Source organism: Tiliqua scincoides, chromosome 8, assembly GCF_035046505.1.
Source record: "Tiliqua scincoides isolate rTilSci1 chromosome 8, rTilSci1.hap2, whole genome shotgun sequence".
NCBI classification, from domain to species: Eukaryota; Metazoa; Chordata; class Lepidosauria; order Squamata; family Scincidae; genus Tiliqua; species Tiliqua scincoides.
In genome coordinates, this window is record NC_089828.1 from 30,116,290 (window position 1) to 30,130,649 (window position 14,360).

General features: G+C 44.2%; 1 protein-coding gene across 2 annotated transcripts in view; it reads right to left on the reverse strand.

Annotated features, from left to right (window-relative positions):
- ARHGEF18 (Rho/Rac guanine nucleotide exchange factor 18) overlaps positions 1–14,360 on the reverse strand; it is a 79,111-nt gene that overhangs the window by 56,676 nt on the left and 8,075 nt on the right. For both annotated transcript variants that reach the window (XM_066636064.1, XM_066636065.1), the window contains exon 3: positions 5,326–5,786. In XM_066636064.1, the coding sequence (XP_066492161.1) occupies positions 5,326–5,786 (461 nt within the window). The remainder of the gene's footprint in view (positions 1–5,325; positions 5,787–14,360) is intronic.

Below are 14,360 nucleotides of genomic sequence, written 5' to 3' on the forward strand. Positions count from 1 at the left end.
GAGAAGGCAGGTCAGGATCTACTGGTAGTTGTCTAGAGCAGTGGTTCTCACACATTTAGCACTGGGACCCACCGGGACAGAATGAGAATCTGTCGGGACCTACCGGAAGTGATGTCATGACTGGAAGTGACATCATCAAGCAGGGAAATTTTTAACTATCCTAGGCTGCAATCCTACCCACACTTACCCAGGAGTAAGTTTCCTTTCCTATCATTGTTAAAATAATATACAAAGTAGTTTGTTAAAAGTACAGGTCTATAACAATTCCCCAAATGCAGTCACATACTATGGAAGCATCAAGTCTAATATATTAAAAAGAAAATATTGAAATTAATGGGGACCCACCTGAAATTGGCTCATGACCCACCTAGTGGGTCCCAACCCACAGCTTGAGAAACACTGGTCTAGAGGATTGGCAAGCGTTTATGATACCAATTGTTTAATGATAGCAATGAAACAAAGGCTGCGCATTTACTTGCCTGATCCATGGACAAGTAATATATTTCTGATGGTCCAATTCTATCCTCCCCCTCCCAACCGTACTGAAAAGGTGCACAGTGTACCCAGATTTGGGGGGGGGGGGGTTGGTGGAGCAGGAGGCTTTGGAAGGAAAAGGGGATTTCCCTTTCCACTCTGAAAGCTTCTGTCCCCACAGTGGGTCTCCTTGGACCTGCACCAGTGATTTTGTTGGTGCAAGTTTGAGAAGACAAAGGGGGCAGCGAGGCTCTGAAAAGGATAGAATCCAGCATGCACCATCACCACCTTATCCTCCCCTTCCTGAAACCTCCCCTTGCCGCATTTCTCCTCCTCCCCACCTACTGTCACCTCTCCCCTGTTCCACCTTCCCCACCCTCTCTCACTTCCCAAGTTGGCTTATCTTCTCCAGCGGGCAGCCAACATGGTGACAACACACATGGGAAGGCTCTGGCCTTTTCACACAATGCTGGAGTGTGCTTTACAGCTCCCTTATGGCAGCCAGAACTAGCAGAACACTAGTTCTAACAGCAGGGCAGCTGCCCACCTCTGTTTTCCCTGTAAAATTAGACTTTATGTTTAGCATTGACACAACCGGCCTTTTCTTAAAATTGCAAGTTTAAAAAAATTCTCTGCCATGGCTGACCTTGTACCAAATGCTTCTCTCTGTCTCAGTGTTCCTCACATAAAGTAGGAGTATTAATTAGTTGCATTTGAACAGGTCTTTGTACAGCTCTAATGACTAGTTATAGAAGCAAAAGGAAAGTTTTGCTGGATCAGGCCCAAGACCCATCTAGTCCAGGATCCTGTTTCACAAAGTGGTCAACTATATGCCTGCAGGAAGTCCACAAGTACAAGATAGTGTTCTAGATTGTAGTGATAGGAGAGAGGAAGAAAAAACTACTCTATATTCACTTTCCCCACACTATGCATAATTATACATGCTTCAGTCATGTCCCAATCAATCACCTTTTTCTAAACTAAAAAGCTGCAGCCTTCCTTTGTAGGGAAGGTGCTCCAGTCCTCTGATCATTTTGTTTGTCCTCTTTAACTCTTGTTCAGCTCAACAATATCCTTTTAAGATGTGGTAATAAGGACTGTACAGGGTATTTATTTATTAGATTTATATGCTGCATTTCTCTCTGAAGGGCACCCAAGGCAGCTAGTATTCCAAATGTGTTGTACCATAGAATTATGACAACATGATATGGGCATTTCAATCTCTTTCCTAAAGACTCCTATCATAGAATTATCCTTTTTCACAGCTGTCACACATTGACTTGATATTGTCATTGAGCTATCCAAATTTTAGCTGGGCTGCTATTATTGTGACTTGCCCTTCTTGACCCTCCCTTTCAACTTTTCACTAGTTTGTTATTTGTGTTTGTGTTGAACTTTCTTGGGGGGGGGGGGCAATTTTCCACTTCAATATGTGTTTAACTGAAATGCGCTATAGTCACCATTCCCTATCAGTTCAAAAATAGTTACATCTTACAGCAGGTCTTGCATGCCAAAGAGCATGAAGTCTGGATTTGCCTCCCCTCCTGTTGATTCCACGACCAGCTCTTTTGGCACAGTCATTTAGGGCACCAAGGAATGTGGATTCCTTGTCATGTGACTCCTTGTCATGTGTCATGAACATAAACACACCCAGTCTACATGAGAGTACAGTAACTGAAGTCACCATTATTTCAACACTCTCTCCTTTGGACACCTCCCTGGTTTCTTTCTCTAACTCAGGATGTCCCTCAGCATCCCTCAGATTCCCAGTACTAAATTACCAAGTTAAAAGAGTTTTACGTTTGACTTCCCGCTATGCAGTAACTCAGGTGTAGTTTTGTACTCATATGTGCAAGTGAGCCACTATTTCCCATTTGAATCCTGCTGGTGGCTCTTCAGGATTTAGTAGTATGCGCACAGAGAAGATCCCACAAAACTAAGAGTCTGCCCACCTTGCTCTAGAGAAAAGGAGTTCTAAAATGGAGGAGATATTGATGCATTTTGGTTCTGTTTGCTCTTAAGCTTCTGATTTGAGGAAAAACCCTTGAAACTGGCAATAATTTGTCTCTGCCGTCAGCCTGAAAGGAGTGGACATGAGGATGGAAGGAAATCTGCCTCCAGGTTGAGGTGACACTGGGGGTGACTTCCCAAACCTAAACTGAACCACTTCTGCCCAGGCCTCCATTTGCATTGCCAAGCCTGAAGGGCAACTGTACAGGGCCTTGGGTAGGCACTCTGCTCCTTCCCATTTTGACAAAAGGCCCTGCCAAGATCCCAGGCAGTGATCATTTCCCCGGGCACCTTATAAGGAGGGCAAAGCTAAAAATAGACACACACACCCTTCCTGGCCAAGCAGCAAGATCAATATTGCATGTTCAGAGCTGGTAGAGATGCAGGGTGACAGCAGTCACCTCACTGGACTTGCATAGCCTTAAAAAGGCACAGCCTGGATTAGTTCCAGAGCTCTGTAGAGTTTTTTTTGTTTTTTTTAATCATACTAGCTGACAGGCCTGGCAACTCACCCAACTTTGAAAAACAGGCTTCTGAGTGTTAGAGACTGGCTTCGCTCTCCCTTTTGAAACTGTTCTCTAAACTATCTTTTGCTCCAGTCGCATCTTAATTCAGATGCCAATAATTCATTGTTTAGGACAGGGGTGTCCAAAGTTTTTGCCAGGAGGGCCACATCATCTTTCTGACACTGTGTCGGGGGCCTGTGAAAAAAAGAATTAATTTACATTTAAAATTTGAATAAATTTACATAAGGTTACATAAATGAATATATTAAAGATGAACTTATATGAATGAATGAAGGTCTTGGAATAGATCAAGCTGGCACAAAGCAAGGCCAGCCTTTCCTTCGCTGCCACTGTTGCATTACAGATGTGAAACAGCAAGCAGTGGAGGGAGCCCTCATCCCACAGCTCACGCAAGAGGTCAAACAGTCACCCTCACGCTGAAAGCAGTTGCGTCGGGCCAGTGCGAGCTCCAACAAATCTTCGGAGGGCCAGAGGCTCATTGGGGACTGGGGGCTCCCTGAGGGCTGCATTGGGAGTCCTCAAGGGCCACAAGTGGCCCCAGGGCCGGGGTTTGGGCACCCCTGGTTTAGGAAATAAAAATGCCAGCTTTGTAAGACCTGTGCTTGCTAGAGCAGAATTAAGCACTTTGGAATATATGTATATGAAAGTATGAAGCTGCCTTTACACCAAATTAAACCCCTGGTTCATCCAAGCCTACTGTTGGCTTTTACTGAGAGCAGATCCCCAAGTTTTCAAGGATAGAATAAACTTTCCCATGCTTTTCTATCTGGGATCTTTTTAACTGGAGATGACAGGAATTGCGTGCACAGTAGGTGCCACAAAGCTGAGCTATAAACCTTCCCCCAGAACTTGCAAATATCTTCTCAGGACACTTAATCTGAAACATAAACATTGCAAGATCTGAGCTGTAAAGTTAAACTAGAGCTCTTCCATAAGTTCTCAGAAGAGGATGGATCATCATAGCTCAATGGCACAGTATCTGTTTTGCAAGCAAAACTCTCAGCTTCAGTCCTTGACAGCATTTCCATCCAAAGAGGGCTAGCTGAACTGTGAAGAGCTGTTGTCAGCCAGTTTACACTTTACTGAACTAGAAGGACCAACACTTTGACTTGATAAATAGCCATTTCAGATGCTAATAGATGCTTTTTTCAAAGGATCCAAGCATCATTTCTGCCAGGCCTTTCCCTGAAAGAGAATTTGGAACAAGCAGGGCCAAGGTAGGCAATATTCCCCTTCATAGAAAGATGCTTCTAGGACAGAACATGGGGCTCCAATAAGTTGCCAGAGGAAAGCCAGGCTAAAAGAAGAAGGAAATTCTTTGCTGCTGTTCAATTCAGAGGTACCTTGATAGCTTAGAACAGTGTTTCTCAAACTGTGGGTCAGGACCCACTAGGTGGGTTGCGAGCCAATTTCAGGTGGGTCCCCATTCATTTCAATATATATATTCAATATATATATTTTTAATATAGTAGACTTGATGCTGCCATGGTATGTGACTGCATTTGAGGAAATGTTACAGATCAATTCTTTCAACAGGGTATCGTGTATATGCTTTAAACCAGGGGTCTCCAAACTTTTTGACCAGAGGGCCACATCAAATATCTGGCGTGGTGTTGAGGGCTGGAAAAAAAAATTAAATATAAAATTTAAATAAATAAATTAGAGATGGAACTTAGATGAGTGAATGAATGAATGAATGGGCTCATTCATTCCACCTCTCTGGCCCTCAGAACACCCTTCAGACACAATCAGAGCACAGCTCTGGTCATATTCACTTGAGTGGGCCAGAGGCTTTCAGAGGTTGGTCGTGGGCCAGAAAGAGGCTTCCTGTGGGTCACATCTGGCCCCCGGGCCGGGGTTTGGAGACCCCTGCTTTAAACAATTATAGTAAATGGAATTTATTCCTGGGTAAGTGTGGGCAGGATTGCAGCCTAGGATTGTCAAAAATTTTCCTGCTTGATGATGTCATTTCTGGTCATGACATCACTTCCAGTGGGTCCTGACAGATTCTCATTCTAAAAAGTGGGTCGCAGTGCTAAAAGCTGAGAACCACTGGCTTAGGAGATGACACCAACTCTCAAATCACATAGAGAGCAGAAACAAGAAGTTTTCAAAAAGACCATATCAATAATCAATCTGGTGCATACCCTGAGGTTTTGAGCTGGGTATAGGACTTCCACTGCCTGTTTTGGCCCCATAACTGCTACCCCATTCTTGGCAGAGGCAAAATTTGAACCAGGGGCTTCCCAATTCATATTGTTACCTCTTGGCTACCAAAATGAAGTTTCATTCACACACACCCAACTGAACTCACCTACGCTGGGCATCCATTGGAGACAAGGGAGTATCCCAACTGTATCGTCGTGAGGTAGACATGGACCTGACCAACACTGGGAAAGATTCCTCATCTTCTGGGTGGTCAACCTCTGTCTTGACAAAGCTTCCCTGGTTCCCGGTGCTACATGAACAGGCACAATCTGCATCCAGGTAGTGACAAGCCATCTCCAAGGTTGGAGTGGGGCAGGGGACATGGGTCGATGTCTCCCCACAACCCGTGTGTCTTTCTGCTGATGAGCAAGATCTTGGAGCCCCCCAAGATGTCTGATCCAGCTTCACTGCTGTTGTGGCCACACCATCAACCTCTGTGGGCCCAGTGAGTCCCAAGTCCCTGTAATACTCTGAACCCTGGAGAGCAGAGTCTATGGAGAGGATGTCTTCTGTACTGCTGTGGATAGTGCCCAGGCAACTCTCTGGCTCAGGAGAAGAGACATCCTCCTGTTAAGCAAGAAAGAGGTTAAATAGGGATTATATTGGAACCATAAGAGGAGGGGCCTTTCCTATCCATAGTGGAAAACTTATTTCTGGTAGCATTGCTAAAATAGTAGGGCACCTTCAGTCAAGGGATAGGGATTGCCTTCAGGTCTCGATGCAACATGTTTGAAAGGAACACAGATAAAGCACATATTTAAAAAAATTCTGTTTTAGCCATGGGGTCCTTTCATCTGAGACTCAGGGGCAATGTAGCAGTTGTTCTTAACTTGCCTCTCAGACTGAGGTGTCGAGACCTATACAAGTACACATTCTAGCACAAGGAAAACCAGATACTGTAGTTGCAATAAGCTGATCATGTTGTTGCAAGAACAAGAAGGTTGTGTACATGAACTATATACACCAGTGAGAGAACTACCACAGGCATTTTCTGGGTATCTCTGAACTGGGAACATCAGGGATCGAACCAGCAGGTGCTCTACCACCAAGTTATAGACTTTAAGGGCAAGATGTACAGCAGGAGCAGTTGCTTACCTGTAAGCTGTGGTGTAGTGGTAAGGCTTGAAGGGCAGGATCTTGTCTTGATACCTCCCTCCCAGAGCCACAACAAGAAAATCAACTTTAAAACTGTTTTATTAGAGTGTTTTCTCTACTTATTCACACTTTGAAGCTTATTGTGCTCCATTTGGAGATGTAGCTCATTTCGTCCCAAATTCTTGGAATAAGTTCCAGTAGTTTAAAGCAAATGCATAAAAACTGAATATAAAAATATCCCAAAATATAGTAGGCATTAGAGTGCTAGCATATGCATGATTACTGAGAAGACCATTGTGTTAGGGATGACTTATTTTTAGGTAAATGTGCATAGGGTTGCATCCATAATGCAAAATAAGCTACATACTGTCTCTGAGACAATCCTTGTAAAAGGGCCTAAACATTAACACATGTCTCAGTTTGCCTCCTGCTGAGCCTGATGTTTCTTTCTCAGCTAAGAGCATTGGGAGGAAAGGGCTCATAATGTCCTTTTATGGCTGTTGATGACATCACCACTCCTGCTGTAAGAGAAATCCTGGAGCACCACTCTCTCTGCCCCCATTGTCCAGGGTTTGTAAACCCCCTTTAAAGGGGTTAGCATTGATAAACTCTGATAGTCATCAGTGATTATTATCTTGGAGCTAGGATGGGCTGCCCATAGAGCAGTGGTTCCCAAACTTTTTTAGCACCAGGACCGACTTTTTAAAACATCACGCTATCGGAAACAAGCTAGGTTTACCAAACTTTTTAAAAAGGAGATCTAAAAGAAATATTTTGTTAGTTTATAAGTAATGATAACCAGACATGGCTCAACCTGGACCCTCTGGAGGTGAGGGGAGCTGTACTCCACTCATCTCTGGAGGGTGTTCTGAGTGCCAGAAAAGCCACGCATGGCCTCCCTGAAGTTAGGAAGCTCCTCGGAGGCCTTAGAAGGTCACTTCTGATTTTTTCTGAAAAACTGGAAGTGATATTTTAAGGCCTTAAAACGTCTTCAGAGGGCTGGGGAGGGCTTCTCCAGCTCTCCAAAGGCCTTTTAAGGCCTTAAAACATCACTTCTGTTTTTCAGAAAAACCAAAGTGAACTTCTAAGGCCTCTGAGAGGCTTAGAGGGGCTTCCAAGCATCAGGAAGGCCACATGTGGCCTCCCCGGCCTCAGAACACCCTCAGAGGATTAAAGGTACTTTAAACTGTGGGTTTCATTACCTGTGGCTTTTGGTATCCATGGGGTTTTTGGTAAACACAGTGGATAACAAGGGTCCACCAGCATATTCACACATGCTTGCAAACTGCAGGAGCTCAGCTCCTTTTAGGGCACTTAGCAGCTATTTTGCAAACTGCAGGAGCTGAGCTCTTTGCAGGATATTTAGCAGCTATAGCATCTGATTTTCCATTTGTCTCAGAGCTTGAGGCATTTAATTATCTGGTCTTTCCATCACTCTTTGGCAACCCACCCAAAATCAGGTCACAACCCACCAGTGGATCCCGACCCACAGTTTGGGAACCACTGCCATAGGGAGAATAGACAGTTGCTGACCATCTCTATTGAAGAAAGGAACCTGCCCTAAAGGAGATGCAAGTCTCTATATTTGAATAATAAATTGTGCCTTATTGGGGTGCATGGGGGCAAACACCCCTTAAGTTCAAACTGTTGGAAGATAGACCCAGCAGTTTAGACCTCAGATAGGCCTCAGCTCTGCAGAGGTGATGACTGGAAGGCTCGAACATCTGTACGAATAACTCCTTAAAGAACTGTCTTCTTTCTACATCGCCTCTTTACAGTACCTTCACCTACCCTCCTGTCCAAGCCTCCTCTCAAAATTGAGACTGAACTGTATATTACATCACTAACTTGAAATACTGAAATTGATGTTACGATAGATATGACTTTAGTCCAGGGGTGCCCAAACCCCAGCCCGGGGGCCACTTGCGGCCCTTGAGGCCTCTCAATATGGCCCTCAGGGAGCCCCCAGTCTCCAATGAGCCTCTGCCCTCTGGAGATTTGTTGAAGCCCGCACTGGCCCAACGCAACTTCTCTCAGCTCCCGCCACTACTTGCTCTTTCACATCTGTGATACAGCAGCGGCAGCAAAGGAAAGGCCAGCCTTGCTTTGTGCAAGGCCTTTTATAGGCATTGAGCTATTGCAAGACCGTAATTCATTCATATAAGTTCATCTTTAATATATTCATTTATGTAAACTTATGTAAATTTATTCAAATTTTAAATGTAAATTAATTCTTCCCCCCCCCCAGCCCCTGACACAGTGTCAGAGAGCTGATGTGGCCCTCCTGCCAAAAACTTTGGACACCCCTGCTTTAGTCGGTATCAACGGGGTTTCAAAGGACATATTTGTCTCCTGAACAAAATCCCTGACCTGCAAGGCTTATTCAGGAAAGTGGAAATGCTTTCAACAAAGGAACGCGTCTGTCCAGGACATCCTACAACATGGTATCCACCTCACATCCTCAAGTTGGCCAACTCTTCTATGAGTTCATTTTGCTGCCATTTCTGCTTTTCATTCAGCAACAAACAACATACAGTATCTACTCCTCCTCACACCCTCTGCTTTAAAAGTTGTCCAAGGGCCTAGTTAACTTGCATTCACTCACCCAGTTCCAGTGTGGAGTTTGTCCTTGGTGTCATCCCAGCTTATGGGCAAGCTATGGTAGGTGGACTTACACCCGTTCACTTTCAAGACACACTTTCAAATGGCCATTACTTTAACATGGAGGGTCAGTGAATTGTACTCTGTATTCTGAATTCATTGGGTAGAATATACTCAACAAAGTTCTGGAAGCTAGTAAGGTTGACTCTGCACATGCATAGAACATTACGTTTGACTGCTCAGCGACCATGAAGAAAGTCAGCCACTCTTAAAAGGAGGCAAACAAGGACCTTGTTCGTTTTTCAGCTTCCAGCGCTAGAAGTGCTAGAGAGCTGTTTTTCTCCTTCCAGCACACTAGGGTCACATTTGTTTTTCACCTTCTATCACACACACCATGCTAGCAGTCTTACCTGCAAGCTCGTTGCTAGAAAACACGGCCACCTCCATGAATAATGTTATCCTATTGCTCTGTTCCAAGGAAACAACTGGGCACAGCTGTCTTGTTCAGCAAATAGGGGAGGTGGTGGAGGAGAGGTTTTTAAATTTTGGACAAAAGGAGCCTTCCATTCTTGAGACTTTAAAATCGTTATACAGAAGTTAATAACTTGAAGGTATCTTTAATAACTATAAGGCAAATATTAAATGTCGCAGAAACACCCTGCAGTACATTTGACACAATTTTCCTTCTGTTCTTTAATGTTCCACATTTCTAGCATGCTAGAAATGCTAGAATACATTTCCTGCATGCTAGTGTCTTCAATTACTTTAGGAATAAGGGGAGGCTGACCTTAACTCCTGTAAATCCAGATTGGTTTCTGATTCTGATTCTGGTTTCTGATTCTGATTGGCTGGTGGAGGCTCCTTGAACTTCTGCCAAGGGAAGGTCAAGGGAGGACTTATCGTTATTCAAGATTAAATTGCTCTGCTCTTCCCTACAGGTGTATTCAGCTTGCCAAGGTCTTTACTTCTCTAAATCATGTGAGGTAAATAGACAATCAAGCAGAGGACTCTCTTGTACTTCTTTAGAATGTTTGCCTTGAGTTGGAACCCGTTCTGTATCATCTTTCTTATGGAGGTCTCTGTTCCCAGACAATTAGCTAACAAGATTGATTTTTTTCGACTAAGAAAAGCAAAGGAGACAAGTTAACATTCCCCTGAAGACTATTAAAATTCTTAGTTGGAATATAAATGGCTGGAATAAGGCTACATTAGACCCTGAGACCCCTTCATTTCTTCATTTGATTGCATCATGAAACAAGAATCTTGGCTTTGTAATCCCTGCAACCTAAATGGATATAACTCCTTTTTCTGCCAGCTGGATAAAGGACGCCCCCACAGGGGTCTATTGAGCTTTGTATCCAGCAACATAGGGAAATCATCTACCTTCCCCCTATGCCCTTCAAAGTTAGCTATGGCACCAAGTCCAAAGAAAGTTTGATGGTGAACATCTACCTTTCTCCCAAAACCTCTAAACTGGATCTGGACAATCAGTGGACAGCACTAGAAGAATATTTACTGGACCTCCAAAGCAGTCATCCTCATGCCACAAGGATAATTGGGAGGGGGGACTTTAATGCTAGAATTGCCCCAGATAACAAATATAGGAAGAAAGACCTCCTCTATAATAACATCACAGAAGGATCACTCCAAGTATAACACCATCAGCTGGTCAGGAGCCAGACTGGTGAATATGGCCTCCAGACTCTCACTAGCAATTGTTAACAGGAACAGTTTATTTGACATTTGCAGAGACTACCTTTATTTTGCTGCAAGTAACTAGTGTCAATGACTACATCCTGATTGATGATACTAACTTATTTAAAATATTGGAATTTACAGTAAGCAATCAAGGAACAAGTGTTCATCTTCCTATTTTTAATAAGGTCTCAAGCTTCCCTGCTGCAGGGAAAACTGCTCCATTGCACAGAACAGGAAGAGATACTAGGAGATGAACAAACAGAGTTTAGGAAGGGTCACTCCTGTATAGAACTTTGTTTCACCTTGGCCTCACTGGTAAGCAAATATGTATTAGACACTCTTGGCACTTTATAAGTAGCCTTCATCAATCTAAGAGGTGCCTTTGACATTGTCTCTGGAACAAACTAAACACAGCATGTACACTAGAAGTTTGTTAAAATTAATTATATTCTAGAAATCCCTTACATGTCAAGCTGAATTATGATGGAGACATTTCAAATTCCATACCTGTTCAAAGAGGTGTCAGGCAGGGATGTGTTCTTGCACCTCACTTGTTTAACTTGTATTTAAATGATTTTGTTCCAAAACTACTCAGCGCCACAACCCATGCATCATGCCTAGGAAATAGACTGGTGCCTACTTTATTGTATGCCAGGGGTCTCCGAACCCCGGCCCGGAGGCCAGATGCGGCCCACAGCAAGCCTCTATCCAGCCCATGGCCAGCCTCTTGTCCCCTGAAAGCCTCTGGCCCATACAACCAAACATGACACATAGACAAACAGGCCTTGCTGAGGGAGAATCAGCATGGCTTCTGTAAGGGTATGTCTTGCCTCACGAACCTTATAGAATTCTTTGAAAAGGTCAACAGGCATGTGGATGCGGGAGAACCCGTAGACATTATATATCTGGACTTTTAGAAGGAATTCAACACGGTCCCTCACCAAAGGCTACTAAAAAAACTCCACAGTCAGGGAATTAGAGAGCAGGTCCTCTCCTGGACTGAGAACTGGTTGAAGACCAGGAAACAGAGTGGGTGTCAATGGGCAATTTTCACAATGGAGAGAAGTGAAAAGCGGTGTGCCCCAAGGATCTGTCCTGGGACTGGTGCTCTTCAACCTCTTCAGACCTGGAGACAGGGGTGAGCAGTGAGGTGGCTAAGTTTGCAGATGACACCAAACTTTCCCGAGTGGTGAAGACCAGAAGTGATTGTGAGGAGCTCCAGAAGGATCTCTCCAGACTGGCAGAATGGGCAGCAAAATGGCAGATGCGCTTCAATGTCAGTAAGTGTAAGTTCATGCACATTGGGGCAAAAAAATCAAAACTTTACATATAGGCTGATGGGTTCTGAGCTGTCTGTGACAGATCAGGAGAGAGATCTTGGGGTGGTGGTGGACAGGTCGATGAAAGTGTCGACCCAATGTGCGGCGGCAGTGAAGAAGGCCAATTCTATGCTTGGGATCATTAGAAAAGGTATTGAGAACAAAACTGCTAATATTATAATACCGTTGTACAAATTGATGGTAAGGCCACACCTGGAGTATTGTGTCCAGTTCTGGTCGCCGCATCTCAAAAAAGACATAGTGGAAATGGAAAAGGTGCAAAAGAGAGCAACTAAGATGATTGCTAGGCTGGGGCACCTTCCTTATGAGGAAAGGCTACGGCGTTTGAGCCTCTTCAGCCCAGAAAAGAGGCGCCTGAGTGGGGACATGATTGAGACATACAATATTATGCAGGGGATGGACAGAGTGGATAGAGAGATGCTCTTTACACTCTCACATAACACCAGAACCAGGGGACATCCACTCAAATTGAGTGTTGGGAGAGTTAGAACAGACAAAAGAAAATATTTCTTTACTCAGCGTGTGGTTGGTCTGTGGAACTCCTTGTCACAGGATGTGGTGATGGCGTCTGGCCTGGATGCCTTTAAAAGGGGATTGGATGAGTTTCTGGAGAAAAAATCCATTATGGGTTACAAGCCATGATGTGTATGTGCAACCTCCTGATTTTAGAAATGGGCTATGTCAGAATGCCAGATGCAAGGAAGGGCACCAGGATGGAAGTCTCTTGTTATCTGGTGTGCTCCCTGGGGCATTTGGTGGGCCGCTGTGAGATACAGGAAGCTGAACTAGATGGGCCTATGGCCTGATCCAGTGGGGCTGTTCTTATGTTCTTATGACCGGAGCTGTGCTCTGGTTGGGACTGCAGGGTGTTCTGAGGGCTGGAGAGGTTGAATGAATGAGCCCATTCATTCATCTAAGTTCCATCTCAAATTTATTTATTTAAATTTTATATTTACATTTTTTTTTCTGGCCCTCAATACCATGCCAGATATTTGATGTGGCCCTGTGGCCAAAAAGTTTGGGTAAGCCAAAGACTTCAATTTATCTTCAAGAACTCATGATGGTCTAAAACATGCCATTAAAGCATTTATTGCATATTGCAATGAAGAGCTACTGGAAATAAACGAGGGTAGGTCCAAAATAATGGTTTCCACAAGGTCAATGAGGAAGACAAAATCTGGAAAATCAGCACAGCAGGTAAACGAATTTAGCTACCTGGGAATTGTATTTCAAACAAATCTTGCATGGTCAAAACATATTCAACATCTCAAGAATAAAACTGAACTAGCCTTATTAGCACTGAAATTTTTTTCTATGTTAAAGAAGGATAATATGCACCAGCACTCCTAAAAACATATAAAGCTGCAGTAATGCCATGCTTATTATACAGCTCTCAAATCTGGTTCTTGGGCCTAGCGCAGCCATTTTCAACCTTTTTCAACTAAAGGCACACTGTCAAGGCACTAAAATGGTCAAGGCACACTCCCAGTTTTTTACTTACCTTAAATTATTACATTGCAATTAATTTTTAATTAATATAATTAATACAATTAAATCATTACATGACAACGGGCATAATCCTAACCAGGTCTACTCAGAAGTAAGTCCTATTTTGTTCAATAGGGCTTACTCTCAGGAAAGTGTGGTTAGGATTGCAGCCAAAGACTGGGGGCACATTGGGGGGGAATGTGCCTGAGGGACTTACTTCTGAGTAGACAAGACTAGGATTGGGCTTTTGGTTGCACGCTTCTTTCTCAAACACAGGAGCAGGCAACTGGCACTTCTCTCTCCTCCTCACCCCCTCCCACAGGCACATTCCCCCCATCTCATAACTGCAGTTAGTTACTGTCCCTTCCATCACCTTCCAAAGGTCCAGAATCACTTGCCTCACATTCTCCCTCCCCCCATTGCCTGTATTTCAGAAAAAATACAAAAGCCCAATCCTAGGCATGTCTACTCAGAAGTAAGTCCCATTATAGTCAATGGGGCTTACTCCCAGGAAAGTGGGATTGGAGAGGAACCTGAGAGCCCAGCCCAGCTCAGGCATGTCTACTCAGAAGTAAGTCCCATTATAGTCAATGGGGCTTACTCTCAGGAAAGTGGGGCTAGGAGAGGAACCTGAGAGCCCAGCCCAGCTCAGGCATGTCTACTCAGAAGTCCTATTATAGTGAGTGGGGCTTACTCCCAGGAAAGTGTGGCTAGGAGAGGATCCTGAGAGTTCAGCCCAGCTCAGGCATGTCTACTCAGAAGTAAGTCCCATTATAGTCAATGGGGCTTACTCTCAGGAAAGTGTGGATAGGACTGTGGCCCAGCGCCCTTCCTCTGAAAGGCAAAGGCAAGGCAGGGAGGGTCTCCTTGGGGAGCTGCAGGCAACTGTGGCAAGGAGAAGAGACTTTCATGGACCCTC